We start from the raw sequence: 24,503 nt of genomic DNA, 5'->3' as shown, positions 1-24,503 counted from the left end.
TGCCCGGCTATGAAAAGCCAAGTGACATTTCCTCCTGAGGTACTGACCTGTTGCACCCTCTAAAACCACTATAATTATTATTTGACCCTGCTGGTCATCTATGAACGTTTGAACATCTTGAAGAACAATCTGACCTTAATGGCCATGTACTCTTATAATCTCCACTCGGCACAGCCAGAACAGGACTGGCCAGCCATCAGAGCCTGGTTCCTCTCTAGGGTTCTTCCTAGGTTCCTTCCTTTCTAGGGAGTTTTTCCTAGCCACCGTGCTTCTACATCTGCATTGCTTGCTGTTAGGGGTTTTAGGCAGGGTTTCTGTATAACACTTTGTGACATCTGCTGATGTAAAAAGGGTTTTATAAATACATTTGATTGATTGACTTGTATCCATTTGTAAATAACTTGTGTTTTATATGGAACAGGACTGGGACATGACAGTTGGACTTGTCAGCCAAACTACTCAGTCTGATGGTAAGAATTTGCATCATGTTAACTTACTAAATGTAGAAATGCCTTTATAGACGGTGTTGTCAAAAGCCATACCGGTATAACTTAAAAGAGCAATCTGTAGTTGCTACATAAATGTTTTAAAACAAATAATTAATAAATTAATATTGTACCCATTGATTCTTGAAGAATATAACTTAGAAATGCCTCATGAGCTTAGTTCAATTGTTGTACCCCATCAGAAGCCAACATAAACCAATGTTTGTAAATAAAGTCAATGTAAACCAACACTATACACTGAGTGTACAAAACATGAACACCAGCTCTTTCCATGACAGACTGACGAGGGGAAAGTTATGATCCCTTATTGATGACACTTGTTAAATTCACTTTAATCAGTGTAGATGAAGGGGATGGGACAGGTTAAAGAAGGATTTTAAAGCCTTGAGACAATTAAGGCCTTGAGACATTAATTGTGTGTGTGCCATTCATAGGGTGAATGGGAAAGAAAAAATATTTAAGTGCCTTTGAACGGGGTATGGTAGTAGGTGCCAGGTGCACCGGTTTGTGTCAAGAACTGCAACGCTGCTGGGTTTTTCACGCTCAACTGTTTCCCGTGCAACTCGATATTAGGAAGGTGTTCTTAATGTTTTGTACACTGTGTATACCTTCACTACACGGGTAAAACTAATGTTGAAAACATGGATGGTCAGCCCTTGCATCCATAGCTCTGTCTATTAATTTGAGAGTGGTTACATTTCTCCAACCCCATCCCTCAACCTTTTACCAAAACAGGGGCGGGGATGAGCTTTGTTTTTGTTTCAACTGCAGATTGCCTCTTTAAAAGGCTATTTATCGTCCCACCCTACCATTTAGTATAGAACTTTAGTATGGAACTACCATTTAGTATAGAACCCCCTCTACTTATCGCCTATCTGAATAAAAGGTACAAAGGGAGAACATTTTTTATTTGGTCAACCAAACCACAGACAACCTTTTGCAGTTCTAATGCTTCAGCCTCACCAGGTGCATAACAGCCATCCACCATTTCAATGCTTTACAACTGAAGTTGTATTTAATAATAAACAACAACTTTACAAATACATAAATATGCCACTCAGCAGATGCTTGTATCCAAAGCAAAGTTTAATGAGTGCATACCAGTATGTGATCCCTGCAGGAATTGAACCCTCCACCTTGTCATTGCTAGCGCCAAACTCTTATAAACTGAGCCACACTGGACCAAATGCTCTTTCATCCATCTTTCCTTTCTTCCTTGAGACAATTATTGATCTGGTTAGGCTGGGGCTGGTTCAAGAATATCTATTCCATCTCAAAAAAATGATTATACTCTCCTTGAAAAAAATGATCTAAACTCCATGATAAGAGAATCATCATGTCTCCTCTATTTCATTACATTTCTATCTGCACCACTCAGAATGCTTCCAACACCTAAGTTAAGCCCCTGCTCTCATGTGGCTCTGTCATCATCCACTCATGAGCAGTTTGTCATATGCAAGTCAATTTTGTGTTTGTACCATATGTGTTCATGATGAAGAGGGCATGAGGTTATGTTCGGCTAAGGACAGAGATGGTTTATGATACAGGCCTTGCTAAGAACAGGATGTCTAGCCTCATCAGTGTGCTCTGCAGCAGAGCGAGATAATTGACCCATTAAAAGCACAGACGCTGAGATGGGAATAGTGACGCGCTCGCGCAATGTTTTGTCTGGATTTCTACCGTTGCTTATTACACCATTATTCAACTCTACTATTGGATAATGGTGTCCCGTCATTTCATTACACCTCTCTCTGAAATTATTAATAAGCAGAGGTCTAAAGTAATAAATTACAACTACTCTTGTTACTGTTATTGAGTAGCTTTTCTTGTACTTTTTTTTGTAATTCTACTTCTTGAGTAAAATGTCATTTAAGTAACAGTATTTCTACTTGAGTAGGATATTTCAGTACTCTTTCCACCCTTGTTGACAGGTGACACCATTGACTCGACATCAATATTTGTCTTAACATCAAATGAAAATTATAATTTTGAAACACTTCCTCTCAAATAATTTTCATACACATAGGTAGGGACCAGGAAATATTGTCCCAATGTGGAGACATTACCATGTGTTGACATGGAAAAGCTTAAACAGATAGGCTGCGTTTACACTAACGTGGTCTCGGGGCATTTCGTCTTATTCTGTACGTAAATCTCTGACACTCCATTTAGTATGATATATTAGGTTACATTATGAATGGAATAGCGGTCGTACAATATCATACATCTTACCTGGACGTAAAATAACATACGAATTGGATGGGGTAACTTACCATACATCTTGGAAGACGAGACCAGGTTTCTTGTTGTGCTGTAACAACAAAGAATTACGGGGAGAATTTACGTTGGTGGTTAGTGGAACTAACAACAAAAGTTAGGATTATTTGAAAAGGTTAGAACTAAAATCACAAAGGTTAGGTGAATTTACGTAGCCGATTAGGTGAATTGACCTAAACTTAGAATAAGGGCAAAGGTTAGCTAAAGTTGTCCCAGACGAACCTCGAACATGCAACCTTTAGATTGCTAGAAGATCGCCGATTACGCCGAACCACCCTCTTTAACCCTACTTTTGTTTCTGTCTATAGTAACTAAATCATTAGTAGGTATCAAGTCCTGGAGGTGCTCAGAAGTACATAAAGTGCTTCATATTGAAGGCTGTTTAAACAGGCAGCTCAATTGTGATCTATTGCCCAATTATTGGCAAAATATTTGATCTGATTAGTCAAAAGACCAATTAATGGAGAAAAAAAAGATTAGGCTGCCGGTGTAAATGTAGTCGTAGTTATCTGATCTTGACCACATGAACAAAAATGTTTTTTTTAAAAGACACTATATGGATTGAATCCTGGCCTGAATGAGGAAAACTCATTTGGGCAGAATTCCAGGGATCTTTCTCAATTATTCTTCCTCAATTACTTACGGAGGTGATAAGGAAGGCCTAAATTCAATCGGATCGAGCAATAACCAGTCTAGGCTATATAGAAATGACGTTCAAATGGAAAATTATTAAATTGAGGATTATATCAGTTTAATTGAGGTGTAGATTACATCTCACATTCCAGCGTTCGAACTTGTAAACAAGGTTACAAGGGATTTCCGTTCAGCCAATGGCAATGTCCGCTTTAGGTATAATGCCGGGAGCCGCTTGTGGATTTTTAGAAAAAGTTACAATTTAACCTGGACCTCAGTCTCAAAATAAGCATCAGCCAATTAAAATTGTTGATTTACTCGCACGTGATAGAACGCTACATTGTAGCTGGTCCCATCAAATAACCTGGCACACGTTAGCCCTATGCTAACCTCACCAGGTGGCAGTGTAGACAATTAGGCCTAAGAACTGGCACACCGCAGCATTTAGCTGAACACACTACTACTGATGTGTTCAAGGTAAACAATTAAATGTTGTCATTCAACGAGCATGAAACTTCAGTCACAAACCGTGGTTAAATTGAGCCAGAGTTACCTGGAGCGGGGCTCCTGCACCTTGGGCCCAAGGGAGAGCCAGGTGGATTCGAGCTCCAGCACATGACATATCCAAATATTAAAGTATGATAAACCATCAAGTCAATCAATCAGTTTATCCAACTCAAAATAATACCTTTACCCAACTCAAATTACCCCAATTTACACTTATTGTGAGTAAACTAAATTTGAGAAAACATGAATATGCTATTTGAGTTGGATAAACATATTTCAAGTTAGATGGGTGACATGCCAATTACATGTTGGGAGGAGACAGTGACTGATTAAGCACAGAACACAATCCTTATAAAACAGTTCCATATTTATTGCAAAATATTTTTGTACAGAATACAACTGAAAAAAACATGAACATAAGAATGGACAGTAAGGCCAACATCAGAACTCCAAGTGCTGTACACACACACACCAATAGTAACATTTGTTGCTAAATATTATGTATGTACTTCTCATAGCAAACCTCTAGTGGTATATTTCCAAACCTCCTGGCTCTTCTAAAGTATTATTACCTTTACCTGTGCACAGAGACTACTCACATGACCCTAGATGACAATCTTTGATGATCTAATTCATTCAATCAGAAATGCTCGCTATACTCATCATGACAACAAACAAAAAAATGTTTGGGCTCCACATTTTTTTGATTGATATACTTTGGATCAGAATTCTTTAATATCAGTTGTTAATCAGAAGCGCCGTCTGAAATGACATCCTATTCCCTATGTAGTGCACCACCTTTTACCAGAGCCACGCACATCCTTTTGAAGATTTGGCACTGGTGTAACGTTAGTAGTACTTCTGAGTAAACCTTACTTTCCCTCTCTCCCACGCAGCTTTACAAGGCAGAGTAAGACAGATTACATTTTTATGACATTCAAATGTACATCTTAATTGGCTCTCCCAAAGTTGGGATCTAATGTTACAAAACCCCTGTCACTGGAAGTTTACAATAGAAAAATGAAATAGAAGATTAAAATATATCAATTTTTTTTAATGCATAAGCCCTTCGGAAAACAAACCAAACATTACAAAGGATGATTAACGATAAAGTACAATCCAAAATGCTTTGCCAAACACAGATTGGGGAGGGTTTCTTCTAGGTAGGATGACTATGATGTTAAACAGGTGCACTACAGATGCAAAATTAACAATTATTAAATGTTTACAAAGACATCTGTTTGAGAGAAAAAAGATACATGACAAGAAAACAGAGTCCAAAGGCTGCCAAAAATCCACATTGTGACGAAATAAGAAAGAAAAAGCAAATACATGCTCATTATTTTTCTGGCTCAGCTTTGGTAGAAGTTCACACACCTCGCTTGATCATTAATCCTTCCTGTTCTGTATTGGAGGATTGATTCATCATCGTGTACAGTATCATTGTTCTTCCTCTATTTAGAGGACACAAAGGCCTCCAGAAGTCAAAAGTCATTCTGTCCAAAAAGAGTCCAAAGTTGACCTAAACATAATGACAAACCTCTCTGCACCACCAAATGGGCTGAGCCCTGTCTGAGGCTGAGTGTGATGATGCTAGCAAGCGGGTCTGTGGGCGGCTAATGCACTCGCTGTGTAGTACAATACTACACACTGAGGAGTAGGACAGACGCTCAGGTTCAGATGAACAACAGACACAGGCTTCGATTATGCTTTTGATACAGATCTATAAAGAACAAAGCCGATGGGTATCTGGGTGATGGTATAATGAAAATTAGTTGCACTGCGTCATCTGACAAAGTCTTTCCTTTAAAGCAGCACGCAAACCACTCTCTACGATGGTGTAATTTAAACATAAATTTCATACCTAAAGCAGGAAAGGTATGTTGGACCGAAGTGAAGTTATCCACAGGTCTATTCTGCTATAAAGGTTCTAGCTGTTGTGTTACCAGACATCAACTACAAGTCCCTTAATGAACACACACCAAATTGTCAGATGGCTCCAACGTAAAAAGGGTTGACAAAAAAAAACATTCCGTAACCTTTTTGATACTAGAAGTGTTTCAATGAATCAGGACCCTGAGTAGAGAAGGACATAGGCTTGGGTGAAATTTCAGCAGAAATCCTTTTTTTACTGAGCAAACACCAAAAATAATATGACTTTAGCTAAATAGAAACACCTTTAGACATAAATAACTCAGTACTAATTACTGGTACTCTTAAAACCACACATCTAACCAAACCCACAACACAGTCTTCAGCTTAGAATATGCATATACTCATGCATATATAAAGTGTGTATTTTCCCCTTGCGTACGTACGGCAAGCGGGAGGGGCTATACAGAGGAGCCTTTAGTTATACCATCACCCTCAGGAGACTAACACTGATAACAAAGAGCTTCATACGAAGGAGAGCAAACATAATACACCGGAATCAAGACAGGGAGACATCAGCCAGTTCTCTGCAGCCTTGTAAACAGGGGAGGCAAGACAGGCAAACAGGGGGAACAGGGTGGGATGCAATCTAACAGGGAGTAACAGACATCCTCTTAGAGCAGCACAGGTGAGGGACTATTCAGAGGGACTTCCTCCCTGGTTCGTAGGGATGTCCTCCTTGTGGACCAATGGGAATGGAGCTTGCAGCGCTACTGCCTCCTCCTGACGCAACCCGCTGCAGCTGCTACACACTGAGAACCACGGACAAAGTATTGCAGAGCATTTCAGGGGCCATGACTGGATTTTTTCCATGAAGAAACAGGCAACAACAAAACAAAAAAATCAAGTCAGTACAACCATATCCAGCTCGTTGACACTGCTGGGAACCCTGGTGGAACATCACGCAACGGAACACAACAAAGCACAGCAGCTGAGGAAGGATGGACGATCAAGTGGCTAATCCCAAAGGACTGAGGAGCAGACTGACTGGGCCACTCCTCGAGGGGGAGGGGAAGAGAGGAAGAAAGGAGGAGGGCCTGGTTCAGACGAAGAGCTGGATGCGCTCCCGGATGGTCTGCCTGCAGATGGGGCAGGTCTTGAGGGCGGCGCTGCAGTCGATGCAGGAGGCATGGCCGCACTGGAAAACCAGCTTGATATGGTTGTCAATGCAGATGGGGCAGGTGATGCGCTCCTCCATCTGGCGGTAGCGTGACTGCAGCTGCTCCAGCAGGTTGTGCTGCTCGGAGTTCTCTGAGCCCGGGCTGCAGTCCACCTCTGTCTGGTCTGGAGGAGAGGAAGGAGATGCACATCATTCACTTCAACATCACAGAGTATTGTGATCTGTACTAGTATTAGTATGACCCGGACATCTTCTATTTATCAATTTCTACCAATGCTCCTCACCGACACACATCAATAAAAATCTGAAAACAAGACAGGCCTTCTACTCATCTGTGGTATCATTACCTTGTCTTATTTTCTTGGTGATTGTGACCTGGCATTTGATGCATTTCTTCATTCGATGAGCACACTCTGTGGAGAGATTAGGGAGAAGCACAAGAGAGTTACCTCAGATCCCAAACATCAAGACCTCAAACCTAAAATAAGGTTCAGAGTACAATTGTGGGAACATCAAAGGCCAGTTTCCCCAGACACAGACTAAACCTAGTCCTGGACTAAAACCACTTTCAATGGATGCATTTTAGTCCAGGACTATCCTTAATGCTCCAGATGCCCCCCCCCACACACCATCACAGGCCACCCACACCAGAGCTTGACATAATTTTTTTTTGCCACTTACCCTTCTGACAAGTACGACTGATATTTTTTACTTGTCCGAAAGCTGAAGTCACTTGTCCCAACAAATAAAAAAGGTCCCTAACACCATCGGCCAAAAGGGTGACTGAAAATGAGTGAAGTACATAGGAGGAATCTGAAATAATTTTCTAAGCTTGCCCATAGACCACATGTCAAAGTCGTTCCATGGAGGGCCGAGTGTCTGCGGGTTTTTGCTTCTCCCTTGTAATTAATTGATTGAATAAAAGTCACTGATTAGTAAGGAGCTCCCCTCACCTGGTTGTCTAGGTCTTTATTGAAAGATAAAACCAAAAACTAGCAGACACTTGGCACTCCATGGAATGAGTTTGACACCCCTGCCATAGACAATATTATTGCCCCCTAGCGAACATCCAAAATAATCTACATTAAAAAAAAGATAAAAAGAAAGAAGACCGCTACACATTTGGCTGGCATGCTACTGGAGGGACGAGAGCAATCATGACAATGACCAAATATATTTAGTGGAGCCAAATCTTTTCGAAAAGCCAATTCCACTCTGGTGTAGCTGTGGAACGAAAGAGACGTGTAGTAGCCTAGGCCTATCTGGCTATCCGTGTGTGCCAAAGCGTGCAGATGGAACGAGTGACACGGTCAACGAGCCTCGCTGGCTGTGCGTCTTGTCATGGGCTGCAGAGCAACTCTGCTGTCCTCAGAACTGGATTATATTATAAACGGATTTGCATTTTTGCCTCCTCCTCCTTTCTTATTAGGCCTAGGCTACTCTGTGTTGTAGGTAGGTTGCACATTGCTAGAATAATATGACAATAGGCCTAGGCCAACTAGGAATTTCTTTCATAAGCTTTCCTCAGCTGTAGCCTATTTCTTTTGATTCCTCATTAGATTTTTCCATTTTGGTATTGTTTGCTCAATTTTACTTCTTGTGGCCTAAAATATTTGTCATTTAAAATAAATCTGTGAATGTGAATAGCATAGACTCCGACGTTCGTAATTATTCCCATTTAAAAGCTGCAACTTTAGGACATTAAACACTTTATTGGAATATTTTTGAAAATACTATTCATAACTTTAATTTGTCTTAATGCTTTTATGATATTTCAGTTAGTAGGATTAGGCTTTTGGTCATTGGGTCGCAATGGCAAGGAAGGATTTTTTTTCTGGCCTCGCAACTGTAACATTTGTTCAAATTTGTAATTTGATCTTTATATCTATTGATTCTTCTCGCTCTCATTATTACCTTAGGCCTCACCTTAACCTGTTTAGGATAGGGGGCAGTATTTTCACGTCCGGATAAAAAACGTACCCGATTTAATCTGGTTATTACTCCTGCCCAGAAACTAGAATATGCATATAATTATTTTATTTGGATAGAAAACACCCTAAAGTTTCTAAAACTGTTTGAATGGTGTCTGTGAGTATAACAGAACTCATATGGCAGGCCAAAACCTGAGAAGATTCCATACAGGAATTGCCCTCTCTGACCATTTCTTGGCCTTCTATAGCCTCTTCATGGAAAATAGAGGATCTCTGCTGTAACGTGACATTTTCTAAGGCTCCCATAGGCTCTCAGAAGGCGCCAGAACGGGGAATGATGACTCTGCAGTCCCTGGGCGAAAAACAGTAGGGGATTTGGAAAGTGGTCGATCTGGGAACAATGACACGAGTGCGCGCGTGCATGTGACGACTCCATTTTACTTCTTTCAGTCTTTGAACGGATACAACGTCTCCCGGTCGGAATATTATCGCTATTTTACGAGAAAAATGATTTTAAACAGCGTTTGACATGCTTCGAAGTACGGTAATGGAATATTTAGAACATTTTTGTCACGATACGCACCAGCGCGTCCCCCTTCGGATAGTGTCTTGAACGCAAGAACAGAACGCAGCTATTTGGATATAACTATGGATTATTTGGAACCAAAACAACATTGGGTGTTGAAGTAGAAGTCCTGGGAGTGCATTCTGACGAAGAACAGCAAAGGTAATCCAATTTTTCTTATAGTAAATCTGAGTTTGGTGAGTGCCAAACTTGGTGGGTGTCAAAATAGCTAGCCATGATGGCCGGGCTATCTACTCAGAATATTGCAAAATGTGCTTTCACCGAAAAGCTATTTTAAAATCGGACACCGTGATTGCATAAAGGAGTTCTGTATCTATAATTCTTAAAATAATTGTTATGTGTTTTGTGAACGTTTATCGTGAGTAATTTAGTAAATTCACCGGAAGTTTTCGGTGGGTATGCTAGTTCTGAACGTCACATGCTAATGTAAAAAGCTGGTTTTTGATATAAATATGAACTTGATTGAACAAAACATGCATGTATTGTATAACATAATGTCCTAGGAGTGTCATCTGATGAAGATCATCAAAGGTTAGTGCTGCATTTAGCTGTGGTTTTGGTTTTTGTGACATTATATGCTAGCTTGAAAAATGGGTGTGTGATTATTTCTGGCTGGGTACTCTCTTGACATAATCTAATGTTTTGCTTTTGTTGTAAAGCCTTTTTGAAATCGGACAATGTGGTTAGATAAAGGAGAGTCTTGTCTTTAAAATGGTGTAAAATAGTCATATGTTTGAAAAATTGAAGTTTTGGGATTTTTGAGGAGTTTGTAAATCGCGCCACGCTCTATCATTGGATATTGGCGAGGCGTTCTGCTAGCGGAACATCTAGATGTAAGAGGTTAAACAATGTAAAACTTTCTGAGATGACTAATTCATTCTTTGATCATGAAATTGCAGGGCAGGACAGATCTAACATGCATTAAACTGAAAGAGTGACTTAATAGGCCAAGCCATATTCATGTCAAATGGAGAGAAAATAGAACATTTGGGATCCTACAACAATAAGACACTGGAGTATTGGATATAGGCAATTTACTGAGAATGTCAACCATGAACGCCCTGCTGTGCACTGCAGCATCGCCGCGGCCTTATCCAATTCTGATTGGACTAATTGTTTGATATTGTAATTTTTTACTTGTCCATTTAGACAACTGAAATCTATATTCTGGTTGTCCGACTTTTTTTATTTTTATTGCCCCGGACAAGCCTTAATGTCGAGCTCTGTACACTATCCATCTACCTTCGCAGGCAACAATGTGCTGGCAGGGGCAGAAGAGGACGAGCAGGGCCAGCTCGGAGCAGATGAGGCACTCGCTGGGCCCCGGCAGGGCGGGCATGGCCAGGTTGGTCATGGTGTTGGGCGTTGTGTGGACCCGCCGCAGGCTGGTGCTGCTCAGTGACGTGCCACACGTGATGGCCTGCAGCCGCTGCAACCTAAAAGGAACGGATGGATAGAAGACTGATTTGGTACACATACTGTATGATTAGAGGACAAATCCTATCTTCTTTCTTTTGGTTAGTTATTTGTTCTGGTCTTTTCTTTATCACTTATTTAAAGGCCATTTATGTCTGATTGGGGCTTTAATCTCCAAGCTGAGCCATCGGAGTGAGGAGTGTGAGAGGTGTTGTTATAATAGTCACTGGCTGCTGTATGTACCGGTACTTCTCGGAGAAGCTCTTGATGAGCTGCAGCACGGCTGTATCCGCCACCAAGTCCAGGGGGCTCTTGCCCTTGTGGTTCGCATAGTTGATGTCGGCGCCCTCCTGTGCCAGGAAACAGGCGATGGCCGCACCCACGCTCAGCTCCGTGTTACCCATCAGCCCCGAGCTACTCAGCTACACAGGAGACATGAAGAGGGGGGGGGGAAGGAGGGGAAGAAGAAAGATTAAAGGCTCATCAGAACTCAATTATCTGGTAAATTAAAGGAATCACAAACGTGAGCTTGAAAGCCGCACACATAAGATATAGCAGAGAGAGACAGACAGTACAGTGCACAACAACCACAAGATTACTGGGGACATAAGATTATACTAAAGCTAGTAATTGATCATTAGTATAAATTCATCAATAATCTTCTATTAATTATAGTAATCAGTGGCATGTCAGAGATGCAAGCTGCACACCTGTTTACTAAATTCAAAGGGCATGTCTGGTCCTCATACACAGACAAGAGTACCGCAAGGGTGTGTTGTCACTAAACCCAATGCACCCCAGCTGGACAAATCCAGAACCCCCCCCTCTCCTTTGCTGACAATGTGAATACAGGGTACTAAGACTGGCCACCTTGAGATGGCCAGTGTATGTGTGTATTTGTGTTTGTTTACCCCATCCATCCACCAAGCCCCAAAAAAGGCTTGGCGGTTGGCCAGCATTGTTTGAGCGCTGCAGTGTTTGGGGTCGTGCCGATATGAGAGGATGCCCTTCGGCAGTGGCAGCTAGAACACAATGCTGATGATTTTCATTTACATAAAGCTCTTCTCAAAATAACATCGCTTTATGTTGTAATTGTGCAGTTATTGGGGGGTAACTAATTCCTTCCACCAACAATCTGTTGCACCTACCTGGGGGTGTAGTCATATAAGGCTCTGTTGTTACCTTGTCCATATTGTAAAAGATAATTAATTCCCAATAACCTACCTAGGTAATAGAAGGAACACATTTTTTTGAATATAGGTGAGGAGTGATTGTGCCTATATGAAGCTGGGGGAGAAGATCTCTCACACCGCCCTTCTCCTGACCTGGTCTCCATCTTTATGTGCTTTAGCCAACTCCATTGACTACCATTGTGAACAATAGTCAGAGGAGTTTGGCTAAAGCACATCTGGGACCAGGCTACCCGGTTAAGGATGTGATCAGGACAACATAGAAAAACTAGCCTGTTGGAACTAGTCTGATCGCTGTGTTCACCATTCTAGGAAAAGCAAGATTTTGGCTAGGGGATAGGTCAGTTTCAAATGTATATGAATGGAGGACAATGCTAGAAAAGCAGGAATTCCTGACTAATCAAGAAGGATCACACCCCTCCTCACAGTCCTACCTGACAGTAGAGCGAGGACGATGATGAGCCCGGGCCCCCCTCTCCTCTCTCCTGCGTGGTGGTTGTGGTGCTGGAGGTGGCCGGGGTGAGCTTGGCATTGGCATTGGCCAGCTGCGGGCGGCTAAGGGCCACGTGCATGGCCGTGTCCCCGTCCTCGTCCTCCACGTTGACGTCGGCGCCCTCGGCCACTAGCAGCTGCACCAAGTCCCCGTGGCCCTGCGTCACCGCCAGCTGCAACGGCGTCTGGTTGCGGTTGTTGCGGATGTTGATGTCGCAGCGGCCCTGAGAGAGGGTGGGTCAGGGAAACTTAGTTTGTGTGCTCGTTCTGAAGCGTAAAGGTACACGTTGATTTAATATAACTTTGTGATCATCTTTAGGTATTGCTGTCATTTAAACAATTTTGGAAGGCTAAGAAGGTACAAATGTTAGATTGTATGCGTTTGCTTTTTATGTCACTGTCCTGTGACTGCCTGGTATCTGTAAGTATTTTACTGTGCTGATGTGTTCCTATTATGCTGTACTGTACTAACATTGTGCACGGAGGGGTCAATTGGCTGGAAGAATACAATATTAAGGACAAATGGCTGAGTTCGCTTTTCTGGGGCAGAAAAAGGTGAATATGCTGGTGTTTCTTGTCAGAAACCTTTAGGCCTAAGATATGGTAAAAAACAACTAGACCTAATGGTTCCTCATAGCACTTTTTAATCTAATTTTAAATGGAGAATATATTCAAATCCAGATTCATCTTATTCAAAAGACATAGCCTATAGGATAGGCTAAAATATATTATTTTGTTTAGGCTACTTTATTTACTTTGTTACTTGTAGTTCTTTATTTAAGATTTGTATAGTTAGATAGGAAAAAGGCATATCCTAATAGGCCTATTTGTTTCTTTTGGATAAGCCAATGTTCATTCGTTTTTAAGTGTTATAAAGAAAGTTCCAAATAATAATTTAGTTTTATCTGATTGTATATCTAGGATTTTTACAGTTCGATAGGCAAAAGGCAATGCCTAAGGATAATGGGCCTATTCGTTTTTAGCCCAATGTTCATTTAAGTGTTATAAAGAATGTTATAAGCTAAATAATAATTTGTTTTATCTGATTGTTGTTGACTTTTATATAAATGCCAAATTTTTAAGCTATTGAAAATACAGACTCATCATTAATTAATTTTTTTGTTCCTGATTATTGTAAGTGCTGCTGCGAGAGCACTTAAACTAATATTTATAATATTGTCGGTTTAACTTAAAGTAACGTTTATGCGACTTTAATTGACAGTAGGCCTAGCATATGTGTAGGCCTATATTATTGGCTGTTTGGTTTGCAAGGAGGGATTTTTTTCCAACAGCACAATTGTTCTAGTACTTGTAATGTTTAGTCTGGCATTTCTGTCCCAGTTTCAAAGGATGCTGTCAATGCAGAATTAAGGAAAGGTTCTTGGAAAGTTCATTTTAAGCCAACAAGTCGTTGAAAGTGTTGCATGGAAACAACTCTTCTAGCTGTTCCACATCCAAACATGTCATATCTGTTAACAGCCACCAGGAGGAGGTCTCCTTCATAACTCTGGGGAGCAGAGAGCAAAGGAGAGACAGAAAGATACAGAGATATACAGGCTGGGGGAAACCCCTTTTTAGCCCCGTTCCTTACTTCTTTTACAAGGATCTCGGCCACGTCTCGGTGGTTGTTGAGGGCGGCCAGGTGCAGAGCTGAGAAGCCGTCCTCCTTCTTGACGTCCACCAGCTGACGCGCCCGAGCCAAGATCTTCTCCGTGGCCCTGTGGAAACAAATGTCCTTGGGTTCAGATGGAGTATATTGTGCACTACTCATATAATGTACATGTTTCGTGCCTTGGGGACAGAAGAGTGCTTTATGGATTATAATCACACACACACACACACACACACACACACACACACACACACACACACACACACACACACACACACACACACACACACACACACACACACACACACACACAAACCCTGGAATCAGAGAGACTGTGTTGTGACGTAGGTCAATGTGTCACATCGGTAGCTTAAGGGGCATTTGGATGATGGCACAGACAGCTGTTTCAGTATCTAGAACTAAGCAGTCATAAGAAGGAAAGGAAACGACACAGCCAGCGAGCCCCAACATGGGTCAGGCATTTCCATTAGGCAGTGTTAAGCGTTTTACTAAGGAGCAGCAGCTCTGAACAGCATTGACCTCCAGCTCTCGGCTGAACTTGCATTAAAGGATTGCCGTTGCTCATTCCTAACACCCTCCTCCTCCCCCATCATACTTCTCACTCTACCATCAGTCACTTCCTCCACCATTCCCACACTCAGATAAATCTTCCTCAAGCACTTATCATAATTCACTCTAATCCACACCACATATTCGTGCCACAAAATGTTTTCTATAACTACTTCCACAGACTTTCGGCAATCTCCATAGTGTGCAAAATGAGACGTGGTGGAGAGACTGATCTGGGGCTTTGAGGACGAATAGGACGGGTGTATTGAATAATCCTGCTTTGTTATTCAAGCACTGGGTTTTGATATTGCAGTACGTCGAGGGGCTGGCTGGCTGTAAAGCAGGGCTGTCCGTGTCCATCCTCTGCGCCGGCTGCTTTATGGCGTGTGAAATTGAACTCAACAGACCTTAGTTAGTCAGTGCCCCAGTCCCTTAGCCCTGGCCTTTACAGTATTATTCAGTTCTCGGGCCACTGCAGACAGGCAGGCTCTTTCCCGTATAGTCAGTTGTTTTTAACTTGCATCTCATTTTTAATAATCTAATGTCAACATGAAGTGTTTGCATCTCCAAGTTACTGTTAAATAATTTGAAATGTCATGAGGCATCTATGAATTATATTCTTCAAGAAAAATTGAAATGACCACTACTAAACAGCAGAGTAGACATTTGAGTGTCGACTCTTGACTGGGTAACCGTTTAGTGTAAGTAATTACAGTAGTGAACCGTAAAAAGAACGGTCAGAGGATGCATAGTCAAATTATTTCTGCTGCGGAGTGCAATAAGGAGGTTTAATGCAGCATTATTTATGACAGCAACAAAGTGCTGCTAATTGCAGCCCTCATTAACACACGCTCATCTGTTTCAGACGCATTACTGTACACGACCAGCAGAGCTGGCTGGGACGAAACAAAAGGGCTGGGAATTGCCAGGGACCTCACGAAAAGATATTATCATGATGCTTAGGTGCCGACACGATATGTAATGCGTTTCTCATGATACTTAGTTGCCGACATGATATGTAATGCGATTCTCATGGCTCTACATGTATTGCGATTCGATACCGAGATTTCATTGCGATTTGATGTTCCATACATATTGCTCACTATGTCTGCTGCATAGAGACAAGAGAGCATGATAAAAGCTTGATCAGTCATGGAAATAAAAGTGCTGAAAACATGATGGCTCACTATTTAAAAAAAGATGGAGAACAAGATATACGATGAAAAATACCAGAGTTTTGGCGCAGGTACAGCAATTTTAAAAAATGTTTACAAATCAATATAATATCATCCAAAATAATGTTGCGATATGTAACTGTATAGATTCCCTCCCCATCCCTAGGAAACAACCAGCAGATGGGCATGGTCAGCCAGCGTTGCTAGAAGCAGCTCACCACATACTGTACTACTGGTGGGGGGGGACATCCAGGTCATTTGTACCTGCAGTGCGGATCACATAGGGAGGAGGGGGAGGCAGGATGGAGGGTGGATAGGGAGGTTATCACGGCTGCCTCCCTCACTCCTCCATCAAAACCGCATCTCTCAGATCCCCCCTACCCCTCCCCACTTCACAAGCTCATAGTCCCGCCCCCTCCCCTTGCAGCCCTTGGAGTGTTTCTGATTGGATTTTTGCCCAATCACTCCGTCGCATCTTACCTCGCAGCCCCTCGGTTTAGATTTCTGCATCATTTCCATAATAACCCCTGCACATTCATGAATATTCCCATATCTACGAGCCATTACTGTCTTAACATGAGCTCATACAGCACAACTTGAGAGCATTCCAACGCTATGATAATGACTTCACTACAGAGCAAATGTATTTTTGGGTTCTCATCGTTTGGTATTAATCGTGGGCTCATTGGGGAAATAAACATTGCTTTTAAGTGACATTGATTTGAGGAGGTGAAAAGAAATGTGTGTTCATTTGCTGAGTAATTATGTGATGTAGTTAGAGGGACAGAGGAAGTCATCTCAGATGTTTAATGTTGCTGTGGTTGGACTGTGTGTGACGGATAAGGCCTAGCTGGGGTGCGTGGGGACAGATGGACTGGCCTTTGGCTGGGAGCCTGGCTGGGGACTCGGGAAGGAGCACTGAGACCCCAGGTCACCAGATAGAGAGATGAAGAGAGAGATTGAGGAAGATTGGAGAGAGGGAGGGAGGGTGAGAAAAGACAGCGGCGAGCGAGAGAGGGAAAGAGAGAGAAAGGGCCTCTATGAGGCTCTCTGTCTCATTGTCTGCCTGTGTCTGGGGAGCTCCAGTACTCCTCTGGCTGCCTGCCTCTGCCTTCCGAGGATCCTTTTAGAACTAGGCTCTTTTTCCATTTCCTCAGATAAACTAAATAAATACCTTCACTCAAATAAACAAACGCACATTTCTATTGACAAAAACACCGGAGAGGAGCGAGAGAAAAATGTTAGAATTATGACTAAACTCTAACCGCTTTAAGGTTGCTACTTTGGGGTAAAATGAAATGAAATGTATGAAATGTATGCATTCACTACTGTAAGTCGCTCTGGATAAGAGCGTCTGCTAAATGACTAAAATGTAAATGTAAAACAAACCCAAATAACTAAACAATGAAAGAAACACAGACACTTGGGCATCTTTCAGCAAAAAACCCTAAAAGGCCAAAAGCCAAAGCGAGTTGGTTCTACTTTTAGCAATAAATATACTTTAAAAAAAAATATGTATTCCGTTGTTCTCCAAGTGTTTGTAAATGATTTGCCTGAATCATGCTTTCCACCCTGCATTGGATGATACGGTGTTTTCACAGTGGAGGGAGAAGGGGCTCACAACAATTGGTAATTTATACATGGATGGCCAGTTAGCTTAATTTCAACAATTACAGGGAAAGTTCAATTATGCCAACAACACATTTTTTCAGATACCTCCAAATCAGGAATGTCTTAAGGACACATATCCCACAGTATGGCATTAAGCCAAATAACCCTACATTAGATAGCCTGATCCTTGTCAAACCCCATTCAAAAGGGTCGGTCTCTAAACTGTATGATGTGCTACAGGCCCACATAGAGGTATCCACAGACACTGTTAAAAGGGCTTGGGAACAAGAACTTGGTTCAGAAATCTCAGATGAGGACTGGGTAGAAGCTCTCAGGAATATAAACCACAGTTCAGTGAATGCCAGACACAACCTTGTTCAGTTTAAGGTGATACACAGGTTACATTACTCAGAAGTAAAACTGTATAAAATATTCCTGGACACCTCACCACTGTGTGAGAGGAGCAAGCAGGATGAGGGGACGTTGACCCACTTATTTTGGACATGTCCTAAGTTACATGCTTACTGGGCTCTCATTTCTGATGACTTATCTAAAGCCTTCGATAGAGTTCTAGCCCCCGATCCATTGATCGCTGTGTTTGGTTACAGTTGATGGGAATAACCAGGAGGGGAAGGCTGTCTCTCTTTGTACTCTATTAGCCAAAAGGTTCATATTGCAATTTTGGAAATTGGAGACTGTACCTACCATTGAAATGTGGTTATGGGATTTAGGGAATGTAGTACATATGGAAAAGATACGATACAGTACCTCCAATAGAAGTCCAATGTTTTACAAAATATGGCAGCCGATACTGGATAAATGGTCTAGTCCTGCTTCATAACTGGGTTGATTATCTGCTGCTACTCTGTGCTGTGCTCCACTCAATATTTATTTTTGGCTTAACTACAGTGCTTGTAATGACTATATGCTGTCTTATACATGTACCACGTAATAGGATTTTGTTTTATTTTGTGTATGTGTGAGTTAAGTTTAGTTTTGTCCTCTAAATTGGCCATACCATTCAAAAGTACAATGAATGTCAATGTTTGTATTGCTGTCTTTTTTAATAAATGTTTTATTGGAAAATAATAAACATATCATAAAAAAATTAAAAAGTGTTTCTAAATCTCCTCTATACCTCAGCATACATACATACATACATACATACATACATACATACATACATACATACATACATACATACATACATACATACATACATACATACATACATACATACATACATGTATGTGTACATTTATGGAATAGAGATACAAGCAGTATAGGGCAGATGTGTGTGTGTTTACTGTGGAGTTTAGGCTCGGGGGTGTAGTTGTTATTTAGTCCCCCCAGAGCTGCGGGAGTGAGCTGTGCCAATGTGATGAGAGAACCTGGGTCATAACTACTAGTAGCAATAACATCTGCTAAATATGTGTATGTGACCAATAACATTTGATTTGATTTGGGGAGGAGGGTCCTGGCTTGTGGCACAAATCCCATACTGATAATATAATTTTTCGTGCTTCAGGTTCAAATCATCTGTATGTGACTTTGTTGAGCTTCACAATCAACTGTAGAAGCTTTTGGATGCTTTGGACATGTTTGCTGCCAAACCTTGTCCATAGACTGCTTACAGGGTAAGGAAACCAATATGTAATTTGGGTGAACTATACCTTTAACAGTAACACAAGTGTCTTGCTATATGGTGTTGGGTTAAGCAAAGCCAGTTGCTCTAGACCAGTGGTTCCCAACTCCAGTCCTCCAGTACCCCCAACAGCACACATTTATGTTGTAGCCCCAGACAAGCACACCTGATTGAATAGTTGACATCTTGAATCAGGTGTGCTTGTCTAGGGTTACAATAGAAATGTGTACTGTTGGGGGTACTTGAGGACTGGAGTTGGGAACCACTGGTTAAGCCATGACTAACAGACTGTTCTGATGCCAATAGAATGTCTAACAGTAGCGTTCTGATGTACTTCAATCACTTTTTGGGTCTATAAGCATTTGTTCAGTCCTATTATTCAGTCCTATCACCCTGAACAAGGCACCGTGATGCCCATACGTTGGTGGTTTACCCAATACATTTACTGGGAGCTTGTATAGAGTGTGCAACTCTTTATTTTTTATAGCCTAGTTTTCACTGTTTGTCAGCACCTTTACTAACTTTTTTGGGGTGTGCGCCAGCTCAAGCTTTTCACTAGACTCTGTGGTTTAAAGGCCTGATGAAGAGCGAAACTGAAAGCAATGTTACATTTTTAAACACTGTTGGGCTGGGTATTCTAGTCATTGCCGAAACAAAAGTATTTCACCCTGGCTTTGGTAACTAAACTGATTTCAGATCAAAGTCAGTGTGGACTCTTTGCCAACACTAGGGTTTTTTGTATCTGAAGTGAGAGCTGCGCCTTCTGTCTGTATCTAGTATGTACTTACTCAATGCAACACCGCTACCCTGATTGTTTGAGCACAAACTACCTGTTCATCATCACAAACTGGATGGACAAAGAATGTAGCCTAGCCATGAATGTGTGTGGGACGTCTTGAGTGTCTTCTCTCTCTGTGTTAATTGTGCTGGTGGGAAGGGAAGGAGGGCAAGAGACAGGAGAGCCTGGCTGTTCTCAGTGCTGAGGCTCATGGGAACAGAAGCTGTGTGGGAGCTTCCCATCTCAGCCTGGTGTGTGTGTGTGTGTGTGTGTGTGTGTGTGTAGGGCTGGACGGTATACGGTATATTGATGCAGGGACCGGTTTGGGTTTTTACTTTACCTTCTATACCGGTATTTTAATGTTTCATTCACTCTCTGCCCTTTCTCTCCGTGCCACTTTCCACACAGACCTAGCCACGCCCCCTGTCACTCAAGGTGCGCATTTGATGTTCCTGAACCACGAGACACTTGCGTTCAGTCTGCCTGGTCAATGCAGCACATGCAACACTGTTGATGACAATAATGCTGTTTTCACTTTGCTTCTTAATATAAATCCACTAGCATTCTATAATGACACTATTAGTTTGTTTCGCTTACATCAGCAAACAGCTATTTCTTCTTTCCTTATAGCAAGTTGCCCTAAATCTTGTGAGATGCTAATTGTTAGCCGCTAATGCTAATAGCTAGCTACCTAGCAAATAAATGTACTGAGTAAGAGCAAACGTAGCTAGCTAATACAGCCTGATAATACCAGTGATGGTGTAGACCTAAATCAGCATGTTGTTTGTGCAACAGTATCTTCTAAATCAATGAGGAATATGCAAAGCAAGAATATGTTAGCTACATGAAGTAGGTAAGAGAAAATTGCAATGTAGCCAAATAGGGTCCCCTAAGAAACACTTATCAGCACTTTAGTTCCTACCCTGTCACAAAAACTCCTCTCTGGCATTTTAATTCGTTAGAAGTCATTCTATTTCCATGATTCCAACAGTTTTGCTCTAATTGGCAAGTCAAATCGCAATTGCAACATTTGGTTAAAGATTAGTCCTAGATTATTTGCCCATATTGTGCAGCCCTACGTGGCAGTGTGTAAATTATCTCAATTGAGCAGTGGTGTAAAGTACTTACCGGTAAGTAAAAATACTTTCAAGTACTACTTAAGTCATTTTTTTGGTATCTTTACTTTACTCTTTTTTATTTTTGACAGCTTTTACTTTTACTTCACTACATTCCTTAAGAAAATACTGTACTTTTTACTCCATACATTTTCCCTGACACCTAAAAGTACTTGATACATTTTGAATGCTTAGCAGGACAGGAAAATGGTCCAATTCACACACTTGTCAAGAAAACATCCCTGGTCATCTACTGCCTCTGATCTGGAGGACTCACTAAACACATGCTTTGTTTGTAAATTATGTCTGAGTGTTGGAGTGTGCCCCTGGCTATACATAAATAAATAAAAACAAGAAAATGGTTTGCTTAATATAAGGAATTTGAAATGATTTATACTTTTACTTTTGATACTTAATTACATTTACTTTTGATACTTAAGTATATTTAAAACCAAATACTTTTAGACTTCTACTAAAGTAGTATTTTACTGGGTGACTTTCACTTTTAGTTGAATCATTTTCTATTAGCACTACCTTTACTTTTACTCAAGTATGACAATTGGGTACTTTTTCCACCACTGCAATTGAGTGCAGGAAATGCAGAAATTATAAAAGTGCTGAGATTTGTTTTGGTTGAAGTTGAATTGAACAGTATAAAACAATCAGAATGGAGAAAGACTCATTGAAATCACTTAGAATGTATGTGTTGCCATCCTAGGATCACTCACTACTCATAAAGCAAATGTACAACTTTTATTATTCAAAAACGAAAAATACCATCAAATACCGTCCAACTTTTTTTTAAATACCGTGATATAATATTTTGGCCATATCGCCCAGCCCTAGTTTGTGTGTGGTGTATAGTCTAGTAGTATGTGTGTGTAGTGTATAGTCTAGTAGTATGTGTGTGTAGTGTATAGTCTAGTAGTATGTGTGTGTAGTGTATAGTCTAGTAGTATGTGTGTGTAGTGTATAGTCTAGTAGTATGTGTGTGTAGTGTATAGTCTAGTAGTATGTGTGTGTAGTGTATAGTCTAGTAGTATGTGTGTGTAGTGTATAGTCTAGTAGTATGTGTGTGTAGTGTATAGTCTAGTAGTATGTGTGTGTAGTGTATAGTCTAGTAGTATGTGTGTGTAGTGTATAGTCTAGTAGTAGTAGTGTTGATTGTACTCACAGCTTGTTGCCTTTAAGGGTGGCGTGGTGTGTGTAGTGTGTATGGGGTAGTGTGTAGTGTACAGCAGTAGTGAGGTACTCACAGCTTGTTGCCTTTGAGGGCTGCGTGGTGCAGCAGGTTGAAGCCGCGGTTGTTCTGCTGGGTGAAGTCGATGTTGGGCACCACCGCCAGGATCTCAATGATGTTCCGGAAGTCTTTGGCGATGGCATCGTGCAGTGGTGTGTCTCCATATGAGTCCTGGTGGGATAGCAGGAGAAAGAAGTTAGCCCTATAATAAATGATATGTGGTCAGTTTAGAGGATGGTAGCCCCTAAAGGAGAGGGTTATAACTTGGGCAGGGAGAGCTGATCCTAAATCTGTACAGCATCTTGTCCTAATAGCAGTCCTGGAGGGAAGTGAGATATGGAATATGGCTGTAACGGTACACATATTCATACAAAACCATCCGGTACAGGGACCTCGGTTCAGTCAGCACTGTGAACCCAAATTGATTTAAAAAATATATATATATAACAAATAAGAACACTAGGCTTATAGGCTATGCATACGCTGCGTTGTATGCCTCGAGTAAATCTGAGCTGAAAAAAAACCATTTCTGGCTTATTCGGTTAAAAGAACTAGAGCCTATGCGCATGTTGTAATCTAAATTCAAATCTTAATTGGCGCATTTCAAATTGTCCTTTTGTGAGGCGCAGACAGGAACTCGTTCTGTACAATGGCGAGTGGTGGGGTCGATAAACCAGGAGGATTCTCCATTATCGTTTAAATCTCCAGTTGGGAACATTCTGGCTTCCCAGTAGATTACAACGGCGATGGAAAGAGAGAGTACGTCACCACTGCTCCACGAGAATAGCCAATGCAGCTGCCAACACCTCAAACATGTTGCACATTTATGCCGACAACACCCAGTATCCTACTACCCGAACAAGACATAACACACAACTCCAGGCAGCCATTCCACTCCAACTGAGCACAAGCGGAAAAATTAAATATCCCGAGCCGTACCCAAAACCAGAGACTTGTTGTGAGGCATAAGGAGCTGTTTCGAGGTGTGGCCGTTTGAGGAAAGCCCAGACAGAGAGCTGGAGAGACGTCTAAATGTCTTTAATGAGCTCAACAACTGGACCCAAGTGAGCAGAAAAATCACACAGCCCTTATAGAAAAATGAATCAGGCTGGGAGTGAATGTGTCCATCTTAGATAACATAGTACTTTATTAATCACACAAAGGGAAAATGTAATTGTACAGGCCAATAGATATACCAACAATAAATACACAGTAAAAACACAACAAATGACAAAGACACTAAAAGCAGCACATAATTCAGAAAGTATTCAGACCCCTTGACTTCTTCCACTTTTTGTTACATTACAGCCTTATTCTAAAATGTATTAAAATAATAATAATTCTCAATATACACAAAATACCCCATAATGACAAAGTGACAACAGGTTTTTAGAATTTTTTGCAAATGTATTAAAAATAAAAACATAAATATCTTATTTACATAAGTATTCAGACCCTTTGCTATGAGACTCGAAATTGAGCTCTGGTGCATCCTGTTTCAATTGACCATCCTTGAGATGTTTCTACAACTTGATTGGAGTCCACATGTGGTAAATTCAATTGATTGGACATGATTTGGAAAGGCACACACCTGTCTACATAAGGTCCCACAGTTGACAGTGCATGTCAGAGCAAAAACCAAGCCATGAGGTCGAAGGAATTGTCCATAGAGCTCCGAGACAGGATTGTGTTGAGGCACAGATCTGGGGAAGGGTACAAACATTTCTGCAGCGTTGAAGGTCCCCAAGAACACAGTGGCCTCCATCCTTCTTACATGGAAGAAGTTTGGAACCACCAAGACTCTTCCTAGAGCTGGCTGCCAAGCCAAACTGAGCAACTGGGGGAGAAAGTCCTTGGTCAGGGAGGTGACCAAGAACCCAATGGTTCCTCTGTAGAGATGAGAGAACCTCTGCAGCACTCCACCAATCAGGCCTTTATGGTGGAGTGGCCAGACGGAAGCCACTCCTCAGTAAAAGGCACACGACAGCCCGCTTGGAGTTTGCCAAAAAGGCACCTAAAGGGCTCTGACCATGAGAAAAAAGATTCTCTGGTCTGACGAAACCAAGATTGAACCCTTTGGCCTGAATGCCAAGCGTCACGTCTGGAGGAAACCTGGCACCATCCCTATGGTGAAGCATGGGAGAAAGGGAAAGGGGGATACCTAGTC

General features: G+C 41.5%; 1 protein-coding gene across 4 annotated transcripts in view; it reads right to left on the bottom strand.

Moving 5' to 3' along the window:
- Positions 1 to 4,272: 4,272 nt before the first annotated feature.
- The window catches only part of LOC106566874 (E3 ubiquitin-protein ligase MIB2), a 74,386-nt gene continuing 54,155 nt past the window's right edge, over positions 4,273 to 24,503 (bottom strand). For all 4 annotated transcript variants that reach the window (XM_014135383.3, XM_014135384.3, XM_045693128.2 and 1 more), the window contains 7 exons: positions 22,353 to 22,507; positions 14,182 to 14,308; positions 12,533 to 12,814; positions 11,152 to 11,330; positions 10,735 to 10,928; positions 7,323 to 7,388; positions 4,273 to 7,139 (listed from right to left, as the gene is read on the bottom strand). In XM_014135383.3, coding sequence (XP_013990858.3) covers positions 6,898 to 7,139; positions 7,323 to 7,388; positions 10,735 to 10,928; positions 11,152 to 11,330; positions 12,533 to 12,814; positions 14,182 to 14,308; positions 22,353 to 22,507 — 1,245 coding nt within the window. In that variant the 3' untranslated portion in view covers positions 4,273 to 6,897. The remainder of the gene's footprint in view (positions 7,140 to 7,322; positions 7,389 to 10,734; positions 10,929 to 11,151; positions 11,331 to 12,532; positions 12,815 to 14,181; positions 14,309 to 22,352; positions 22,508 to 24,503) is intronic.

This window comes from Salmo salar, chromosome 13 (assembly GCF_965601325.2).
Source record: "Salmo salar chromosome 13, fSalSal1, whole genome shotgun sequence".
Lineage (NCBI taxonomy): Eukaryota > Metazoa > Chordata > Actinopteri > Salmoniformes > Salmonidae > Salmo > Salmo salar.
The sequence above is the reverse complement of the archived record's forward strand: the minus strand, read 5'-3'. Positions and strand labels throughout refer to the sequence as shown.